Raw genomic sequence first — 9,689 nt, 5'->3', positions numbered from 1 at the left:
GGCCGGGTTTTGTCGCCCGCCCGCCGCCCCGCTCCGCCCGGGCGCTGTGGCCGCACCGCGTGCTCGGCGCTGCCGCCCCGCTCCGGCCCCGCTCCGCGACCCCCGCGCCCGCCATGGCCCCCGCGCCCACCGCCGGCCCCGCGGGACGCAGCTGAACGGCCGCCCCCGGGCGGGGGGATCCGCTCGCACTTCGCATGTCCGCGGCGCCCGGGAAGTCGGATGTGTACGGCCTTCCTCCCCCTCCTCCTCTCCTCCATGGCCGTCGTGCTCCGGCGTTAGTTCCTGGCTTTGCTTCCCCTTCTCCCGGCCGCAGGAATACCGCGGGACCATCCTCCCACTGCCGCGTTGTTGTTGTCGCTGTGGCTTTTTCGTCTATTTATTTTTTTCTTTTTTTGGGGGGTGATTTTGCCTTTTTTTTTTTCCGACAGCGAGTGCCGGAAGGAGGGGGGGTGAGGAAGCGGAGGCCCGCGGAGCGCGGCGGCCGGGGGGGGGCGGCACCTGGCCCCGGCGGTGCGGGGCTGGGCTCGGCTCCGCGGGCGCCTCCCCGGCGGTGCGGGGCCGGGGTGGGGGTGTGTGTGTGCGGAGGGGAACCGGCCGAGCCCGCTCCCCCCCCACACCCCCTCCGCCCTCCCTCCTCCGCCCCCCGCACGGACTTTCCTCTCGTCCCTTTGTTCAGTTCTCGGCCTCTCCGGGAGCGCTCCGAGCCCGGCGGGCAGCAGCGGCAGCACCGCACGTCGCGATCGCCGTAGCGAGGCACGGCACGGCTCGTCCCAGTGACCGCGCCCCAGCCCGGCCATGTACCCCCAGGGCCGGCACCCGGTGAGTCCCGGTACCCCGCTCCCGACCCCCCTCCCGCACCCCCAGTCCCCCCCCCCCGCCCCCCCCCCCCCGCCCCCCCCCGCTACCCCCCCCCCCCCCCCCCCGGGAACCCCCCCCCGGCCCCCCCCCCCCCGCAGGCTCCGCACCAGCCGGGCCAACCGGGCTTCAAATTCACCGTGGCCGAGTCCTGCGACCGGATCAAGGACGAGTTCCAGTTCCTGCAGGCCCAGTACCACAGGTGAGCCCGGGGGGACCCCCGGCTGCCCCCCCCCCCCCCCCCCCCCCCCCCCCCCCCCGCGGGGTCCCCCCCCCCCCCCCCCCCCCCAGCCTCAAAGTGGAGTATGACAAGCTGGCGAACGAGAAGACCGAAATGCAGCGCCATTACGTTATGGTGAGAGACTTTAATCAGATTTCGGATCAGCCTGTAAATGTCATTAGCTGGGAGCCTGCGGACGGGGGGGACCGGGGGACCCCCTCCCCCGGGACGGGCACTGCCTGCCCGGGGACCCCCGGAGGCGTTGGGGGGGTGCCCGGTGCCAGGCGCACGGAGCCCCAGACGGCTGGAAGCGCAATCCCAAGTTTCCTGTTAACCCCTTTGTAGCGCTCCGGGGGGGCTCGGGGGGAGGCTGGAGCAGCGCCCCCGGGCTCCGGGGGGGTCCCTCGGCGTGGTGGGGGTCCCCCCCTTGCTGCTCCGAGGCGCGGGGTGAGGCCACCCGGGAGCCATCCCAGCTCACCCCGCTCATCCTTCCCGAGGGAAATGGGCTCTTTTGTTGCCTCAAAACCCTCTTTTTTAGCCGAATTTGCGTCGCGGGGCCCCCAGGTGGGCTCGGTTGGGTTTCTCCTGGGTTCAGCAGGATCCAGCACCCCCTTTCCCGGCGGCTCCCGGGGCTCCCAGCAGCTCCATTGGCCCCTGGGGGGGGGAATAAATCCACCCCCCCACTGAGAAGCTGGAATTTTGGCCAGACTCCGGGCTGTACCTGTTCTGCCAGGGCTGAGCAGACGCCTGTCACCCAGCTCTGCACCTCTTTGTTTTTCTAAGTAGCTTAGGAGGAGAAAACAGGAGTCAAAAGGAGTGTCCCCTTGTTAAGTGCCTGCCAGTTAAACCCATAAACATCTGCTTATTATAAGGTGTAATTTCCTTGGCTACCAGTGCTTTAAGCCCAGTTTTGACCAGGATGCTTTTTGGTAATGACCTTATGCAAATACCTCCTGTGAAGTTAATTCAAATTCTTCTTGGCTCTCTTCTTTAATTGAATTTATTTGTATGTTTTTGTTCCCCAGTACTACGAAATGTCGTACGGTTTGAACATTGAAATGCACAAACAGGTGAGTAATTTCCAGGGGGGGAAGTTGGGGTTGATTGATCTCCTGTTGCCCTTTTCCTCAACCTGAGGTAAAATGGGCCCTGATTGCACTAAATAGGGAATAAGTGCTGAAGGCAGGGATGTGACTCCAGGTGGGAATCCCGTGGCCTGGCAGTTGAATTGGGAACTGCAGGTTGTTGGCAGGTTGGTGTTTTGTCTGTGCTGCTGAGAAATTCGGGTTTTAAGCAGAGTGTTTATGCGGAGGGGTGAGAACAGCCTTGCCTTCCGTGCTGGGATGTCGGTACCTGGAATAGCGCGTTCCCAAAACTGGGAAAACACTGATGTGTGCTGCGATTGCCTCTGGTTGTGTTGTTGGTACAACAGGACTGTTTCTAAGGTCATACCCTGATGTTCTCCGTGCTGTAGCGTGAGACTGAGGAGGGAATTATCTCCAGGGCTCCGATAGCTTACGGTGTGTTGCTCAATGTCACGGATTTGTCTTTGCATCTGGGAAATGAAGCAATGTTTGGGGTTGGTTGTTTTTTTTTTTTTTTCCCTTCCTTCCAGTCTCCTCTAATATGTAACTTGCCTGAAGGAAAAAATAGAGAAGGCCCCAGCAGAATGTGGTGTGGTACCTTGATAAGATTATCGTTAAAGAGCCTAAAGGCTGCGCACATGATGGTAAAACTTAAAGGAATAAAGTTATTATTGAGATTAGACCTGATTATTTGTGCTGCTGCTGCTTACTGGTTTTAGAAGGAGTTCTAATTAAGAACTTAAGGCAGATAGAAGTTGACATCAACTTTGCCGCTCGCAAATCAGCCCCATTCAACTCCAAAGTGGTTTTGCTTAATAGCAGCATCGCCCTCCTCTAGGAAGCGTTGCTGGGAGCTGATGAAATGCAAAGCAGCGTCTCTGAATCTGCCTCTCTTTTCTTCCCTTTGCCTTTCTGCGGCGCAGTCACAGGGCAACGAAAATAATTCCTGCTTAGTCTTCAGTTTTTTTTAAAAATATCTTCCCATGCAGATAATCCCGACTCCTCGCCCACTCTCCGCGGCTCTGCCCGGACCCAGGCGGGGCAGGGCGGCCCAGGGGGATCCCAGGCGGGCTGTGAGGGGCCGGGACCCCCGTGCTGGGGGAGGCCTCAGGCACGGTTTGGCCTGGGGAGGTCGGGAATCCCCAGAACGCAGGGGTTTTGTGTAGGCCCGTGGTGGCCTCCCGCGAGGAGGGGACGGTCGTGGCGCGTCCAGAGGGACACGGACCCTGCTGGACACGGACCCTGCGGCCGCTTCAGCGACGCCCCGAGGGACTGGAGTGATGCCTGAGGGATGGAGTGACACTGAAGGCACTGGAGTAACGTGAACATGGGTTCTTTGGGGAGAGGAAGTGCCTCTTCCCACCTGGTTGCTTGGTGTTGAACGGCTCCGCTCTGAGTGATGCTGGGAGATGCTGGAATAATGCACGGAGACGTTGAGCTTGTTCTCTCCATGGAAGCTTTGGAAGGAGTTGCCGTTCCTGAGATGTGCAGTGTGTTTTTCCACCGGTCCGTGGAAGGAACCCAAGGGATCAGTGAGGTCTGGCACCCTTGGGAGGTGCAGATGGATCACCCCATCCTCCGCTCCGCTGACCGTGACCACGTAGGGCGTCTTCCCTTGACGTGTCCGTGGTGGTTTTGGGGGGTGACTGAGGAGCCCCGGAATTCCCAGGGGTGGTTTGGTGCCCTGGGAGTTGCTGGGTGGTTGTGGCAGCCCGAGAGGCCCAGCGTGGTCAACGTGCTTCGCTGGGAGCTTTGTGGGCGAGCGGATAAATCCCGTCCGGATGGTTCCAGGCTGTGCCGAGCATCCCTGCCCGCTGCCGGTGACATATGCTGCGTGCCGAGCGCCGGGCTCAGCGAAGTTCGGGAGGCGAAGCCGCCTCGTTATTTAATTGACAGCAATGCGCGCGGGGCTGGAGGAAAACAAAGCCCTGCGAGCTGCTCCCAGCGGCGCTTCCAGGCGAAAATGGGGCGAGAGGGAGCGGCGGGATGGGAGAGCCGGACCGCAGCGGGGGCCTGCCGAGGGGTTTTCCCCCTCTTTCGGGCCGCAGCATCCCCCTGAAAGGCATCCCTGCTGCAGCATCCCCCCGCAAGGCATCCCGCTAATTGCGGCGTGGTCCTGCCTGCATCTGGTTGAGGGTGGCTGGTCCTGAACAAACAAGTTTATCAGCTGACCTGTTTAGCGGTTGACTTGTGTTTATCTGCACACAATCAAGTAGACTGAAGTGCTTGAATTATTCATGCAGTGTCCTGCCCTCCAGACTTGACTGCTTGTGATTACATCTGCTCCAGACAAACATTGATGGATACTTCATCTTTAAGCAAAAGGGGATTGTCTGTCTGTGGGCTTATATAACAGATTATCTCTTCTACGCTGAATATTAAGTGTGTGCATATGTGGCTGCGTGTGGGGTTGTTGTGTTGTTTTTTTTTTTCCTTCCCCCCTTTCTTCTCGTTTTGTTTCTTGTTAAGTAAAAAAATGTACTTTCATAAACAACTCCATATGCAAGGAAATATTTAGGAAGTGACTTGGTCGCAGTGAATCGCTCCTTACATCAGTCTTCCTGCTGAACTAAGCTCCCTTACCCGGGCTCAGCTTTCCTAAACCCGAGTCCAGTCATGAGTTTTCTTTTGAAACCCCGGCAAAACTTTTTTTTCTTTTTCCCCTTCTTAGGGCTAATTGATTTTTCCAAAAGAAACTTTGCTTCCCCTGTTGGCTTTGCATTGTTTCTGTGCAGATCTCCGTGGATAATCGCCGACTGCAATAACCATTCCAAAAGAAAAACTAATTTTGCGTGGGGAAACGGGACACCTCGGAGGACAGAACCTTTGTGCTGGGTTTTATTTCTTTTTATGGCTGAGAACCCTCCACATAAGCACTTCTTGTTTTCGTGCTTAAACACTTAATGCTTGGAACAAACCTAAACCCCCCTGACACTTCCAGGGAAGAGAGGCAGGGTTTTTTTTTTCTCTAGAATATTCTAGGAACACAATATACTTTCTGTCATGCTCGTTAGCGAGGAGTGCCAGGTAATAATTTGCTAAATACTTCAGAAGCCAAGTAATTTGTTAGCTCTGCTCTCAGGTCTCCTAAGGTAGAAGGGAATATTGTCAGAGCTTCACCTCTCCCTCCCCTTGGCTTTGCAGGTGGATTTTGGGGGTGCTGGGTGCCTTCTGGGGGTCTGAGTGGGCTTTGCCCCCCACATCCCGGTTGCCGGTGGTAATTCCGTAATGAGGGGTTGTGTCCTGCCCCTCCACCCCCCCTCCCTGATTTAATTCTCATCAGCCTGGCTCTCCACTTTGCTAATAACGATAGCAGCCACAAATAGCTTTCAACATGCCATTGACAGCCCGGTTGGAGAGAGCACTTGAAATAGTGGTAGACAGCTGAAAGTACCCATAATTGTGCGCCGGAGTGAGAACCACACTGCTCAAGGGCCTTATTTTCATGTGCTTAAAGAGACAATATCCTGGTTTCAACAAATGCTGCTGGTGCTTCACGGCTGGTGTGATTTACTCCTTGCTTCTCCCTCCGCCCTCTGCCAGGGAGGAGGTTTGGGGGGGCTGTGCAGTGTGGGAGGGGGTGTCCTGGAGTGCCTGAAGGAGGGCTGGGGGGGTCCAGACCCGTCTTGGAAACTGTATTGGGGGGGTATGGAGGGATCTGTGGTTTGGGAGCCCAGGAGAAGCTGGGGGCTCGTGGGTGGCAGTGTTGTGTGATGGTGGGATGGTGCTGGTGCCATGTTCTGCATCACCTTTGGCAGCCCCACCAACCCCACTGCTCCAGGGTTTTAGGCATTCGGGGTGTGTGTATTTATACACGTGTGTTTATACATTTGCACTTCCCCAGGGCAGTGGTCACGGCCCCAAGGCTGCCAGAGCTCAAGGAGCCTTTGGACAACGCTCTGAGGGACAGGGTGGGATTGTTGGGGTGTCTGTGCAGGGCCAGGAGTTGGACTGGATATTCTTATGGGTCCCTTCCAGCTCAGGATAGTCTGTGATATAGATATATATGTTTTGAGGTGTTGCAGTGTTTTGGGGTGTTTTCCAAGAGGAGGAAAGGCAGTGCTGTGTGTTCATCCCTTCTCTTCATTCTTCATCCCAACATAAAAATCTGTAAGCAAGGGCAGGTGGAACTGGGGCTGCTGTGGCCCAAAATCTGTTCTGAGGCTCTGTCTGCCATGGCCTGGTGTGCACTGCTGTGATTCCCTTCCCTACAGAGGTTTGGGGTGTTTAGTGCAGGATGTTTTGGGGTGTTTTGTGCAGGGTGTTTGGGGATGCTCCCCTCAGAGTGGTGGTTGTGGGGCTGTTTTATGAGGCATCCTCCCAAGGACTGGGGGCCCAGGAGGGGTTTGGATCCCATCCTGTGCCACAGGGGAATGCTGGGACCAGCCTGGGGGTGCATCCCCAGGGCTGGGGCATCCCTGCAGCTCCTGTTTTCCTCCTCAGCTATGTCCAAGGCTGATGTATTTTGGCTCCACTACCCAGAGCAGTATCCGTGGGGTATCACGCAGGACCCCCCAGCTTCCAGCCTGGAATTCTGCGCTCCTGTGCTCTGGGTCATTTCTAAGGCAGCTCCTTTCAGCCCTGCTCTGCCTCTCCCGTGACTGACGGGCCGCAGAGTTATTTTTAAACTTCCCTCTGCCACATCCAGGTGTAAAGACGAGTGGCCGTGGAGCCGGAGCTGCCGGGCAGAGCCAGCCCTGAGCTATTTAACACCATGCCAGCCTGTTCCTGCTCCCAGAGCCCCATCCTGCCTCCTGACAGGCTGCCAGGAGCAGCTCCCTGTGCCCTCCAGAGCTGTGGGTGCCGGTGGTGGCTCTGGCCATTTTAAGAGCAGGTGGGGTGACAGGACCCAACGATCCCTCTCTTGATTTATCACCAGTGCAAATGTTTTCTCTGGTTTCCCCCTCCGTGCTGGTGAAACACCACCCCAGAAGTGTTTCTGCTCAGGCAGGAGGTCAGATTCTTGGCAGGAGCAGGGGGTGATGGGGGGTTAGTTGGGGATTTCAGGTTCTCCAACCTCTTGCCCTTTTTAACGACCATCAGCATCTCTATGCCCGGGTGAGCGTCCCTGGAGGTGCTCCCATGGACCCCAGGAGAAGCACCCAGCACCCACTGAGCACCTCCTGTGGGGGTTTGGGTGGGTGAGTACCTCTCCTGGGCACTCCCCAGGGTGTTTTATCCCCACTCATTTGCAGCTGTGGTCCAGGGAAGATGCAGGGCATTGGAAGGGGATGCAGAGCCTGGGATTGCCATGGCAACCTGCCATGGGGAATGGAGGTTTTTCTTGGCAGGAGCAGCTCGGGGGGGCTCGGGGGGCTCCGTCACTCTGGGAAGGTGATGAATGAGCCCTGTTATGGGGAAGGTGTCGGGCATGAAGCCCTTCCCTGTTCCCGACGTGCTGGAGGATCCCCTTTCGCTCCCGATTAAACTTTTAATGGGGACAACCAGAGTTTAATATTCTGTGGAATGGGAAAAGTTAAAGTGAACAAATATTTAAAGACTATTGAATCTCATGTTCACAGGAAACCTCACGGTTGTAAACATAATATTTTGGACATCTAATATCTTTCTGCTCACTGAGTCCCACGTGGGAAGTCTCTCCCTTTGCGGAAAATCTTTGTTTGGAGTTTGGGCAGAACTGGATTTAAATGTGGAGGAGATGGGTTGTTGTGAGCCTGGACCATGTGATTCCCGGGGAAAACCCAACACCTTCCCTTCCTCCTCCCTGCAACCAGACTGTTTGGGTGCTGTATTTTTCCTGTCACACCGACCCCACCTCTGTGCCGCAGCCGAGGGGAGCTCGTGCTGGCACTGCTGTTTTCACCTCAAATAAGGATGGAATTTGTTCTAGAACTCACAGGAGCAGCAGCCGGGCTTGTCGCATCCAGAATCCAATGGGCTTCAGCTGAAGGGATAAATATTTAATGGAGCTGCAGTCTATATATAATCTAATCGATGCCTCAGTGCCAAAAAGCCTTCAAAGAGCTTTTGCTCTCGCTGGGCAGCGCGTGGTGGGAGCTCTGGGGTGGCTGGTGGCACACGCGGTGCCAGCCTGGCTCCTTTGGGCACGGTGCCGTGGCTGGGCTGGATTTGGGCAGCTTTAGCTTCCAGCCCCATTTTTGGGGTGTAGAGTGGTCCTGGGGTGATGTGTGAGTGTGGGGTGGTGAAACACTTCTGCTGGCCAGAGCCTGTTCCTCGGGGCAGGGATCTTGCGCTGTCAGGACAGTGAAGTGTCACTGCAGTGACAGGACAAGGGGAATGGCTTCCTGCTGCCAGGGGGCAGGGTTAGATGGGATTTTGGGAAGGAATTCTTGGCTGTGAAGGTAGCGAGGCCCTGGCACAGGTTTCCCAGAGAAGCTGTGGCTGCCCCATCCCTAGAAGTGTCCAAGGCCAGGTTGGAGCAACCTGTGCTAGTGGAAGGTGTCCCTGCCCATGGCAGGGGGTGGGACTGGATAATGTTTAAGCTCCCTTCCCACCCAAACCATTCCAGCATTCCATGAGCCCCAGCTGCCTCCTGATCTGTGCATCCTCACGTTGGGGTCCGTGATAATCCTGGTGACTGGTATAGCTGTAGCTGGGGGTACCTGAGTCCAACCCCTGGTCACCTCCTGGTGCTCCTGCCTTGGCACGGTGTGCCAGCACGTTCTCCTGCCCTCTGGAATTGCTAATTAAAGCCTGAGGTGTAACCCAATCACTGGGGTGCTTTCGGAGAAGAGGATGGCCAGAAATATCCCTGTGGCTCAGCAGCTGAAAGCAGCAGTGGGGGGTGTGTGGGGACCCCTTGGAGCAGAACCCTGAGTTCTGGGGTCTGTGGGGTTGTTCCCTCCATGGGAGTGGCTCAAGACTGGGGGAGAGCAGGGTTTTCCTGGTGTCTCCTTGCTTCTGGTCATCCTGGGAATGTCCATTGTGCTTGTTGGGTTGGTCTTGTAGTCACAGCAGTGTGACCTGGCCATCACCCAGCTCCTCCCAGCAAGGGCTCAGTGTCTGTTGGGCATTTTCTCCCAAACTGTGATATTTGGGGATTTTCCTTGCAGTGCTTCAGAGCAGGTAGAGCCCAGAGCTCCTCTCTGGGTTGGATGGGCTTCAAAAACCAAGCTGCTGTAGGGCCCATCCTCGGGGCTGATCTGTGGGATCAGGAAGGTGAAGCCTTGGGATGGCAGGGATGGGTTTGGGGGGCACAGAGGGGGCTCTCTGAGGGGGAGTGACTGCTGGCTGCCTCGGGAAGAGGCCCCTTGCCAAGAGGGAGGCTGGAGCGAGCCCTGGTTAATCACTTGTGTTATTGATAACGAGCTGCTCAGGGCAGTCGGAAGGAATTTCTGGGTGTTTGATTCCCTGCCAGCCTCGGCCCGGCCATTGTTGTGGCGCTGGATCCTCGGCTGCTCCGGCCCTGTTTGACTTGGAGCAGGAGCTGTTTTCACAGCTGCCCTGGCAGAGCAGCTGAGTTAACCCTTGGGAGCTGAGTGATCCCAGGATAACCCTTGGGAGCTGAGTGATCCCAGGGTAACCCTTGGGAGCTGAGTGATCCCAGG

General features: G+C 57.0%; 1 protein-coding gene across 6 annotated transcripts in view; it reads left to right on the top strand.

The window, feature by feature from the left end:
- The first annotated feature begins 638 nt into the window (after positions 1 to 638).
- The window catches only part of TLE3 (TLE family member 3, transcriptional corepressor), a 28,044-nt gene continuing 18,993 nt past the window's right edge, over positions 639 to 9,689 (top strand). For all 6 annotated transcript variants that reach the window (XM_027688431.1, XM_027688429.1, XM_027688430.1 and 3 more), the window contains exons 1-4: positions 639 to 819; positions 957 to 1,057; positions 1,147 to 1,210; positions 2,101 to 2,145. In XM_027688431.1, the coding sequence (XP_027544232.1) occupies positions 796 to 819; positions 957 to 1,057; positions 1,147 to 1,210; positions 2,101 to 2,145 (234 nt within the window). In that variant the 5' untranslated portion in view covers positions 639 to 795. The remainder of the gene's footprint in view (positions 820 to 956; positions 1,058 to 1,146; positions 1,211 to 2,100; positions 2,146 to 9,689) is intronic.

Source organism: Neopelma chrysocephalum, unplaced genomic scaffold (assembly GCF_003984885.1).
Source record: "Neopelma chrysocephalum unplaced genomic scaffold, ASM398488v2 Primary Assembly neopelma1_75, whole genome shotgun sequence".
Classification (NCBI taxonomy): Eukaryota; Metazoa; Chordata; class Aves; order Passeriformes; family Pipridae; genus Neopelma; species Neopelma chrysocephalum.
Note: the sequence above shows the minus strand (reverse complement) of the source record. Positions and strands in the feature narration are given on the sequence as shown.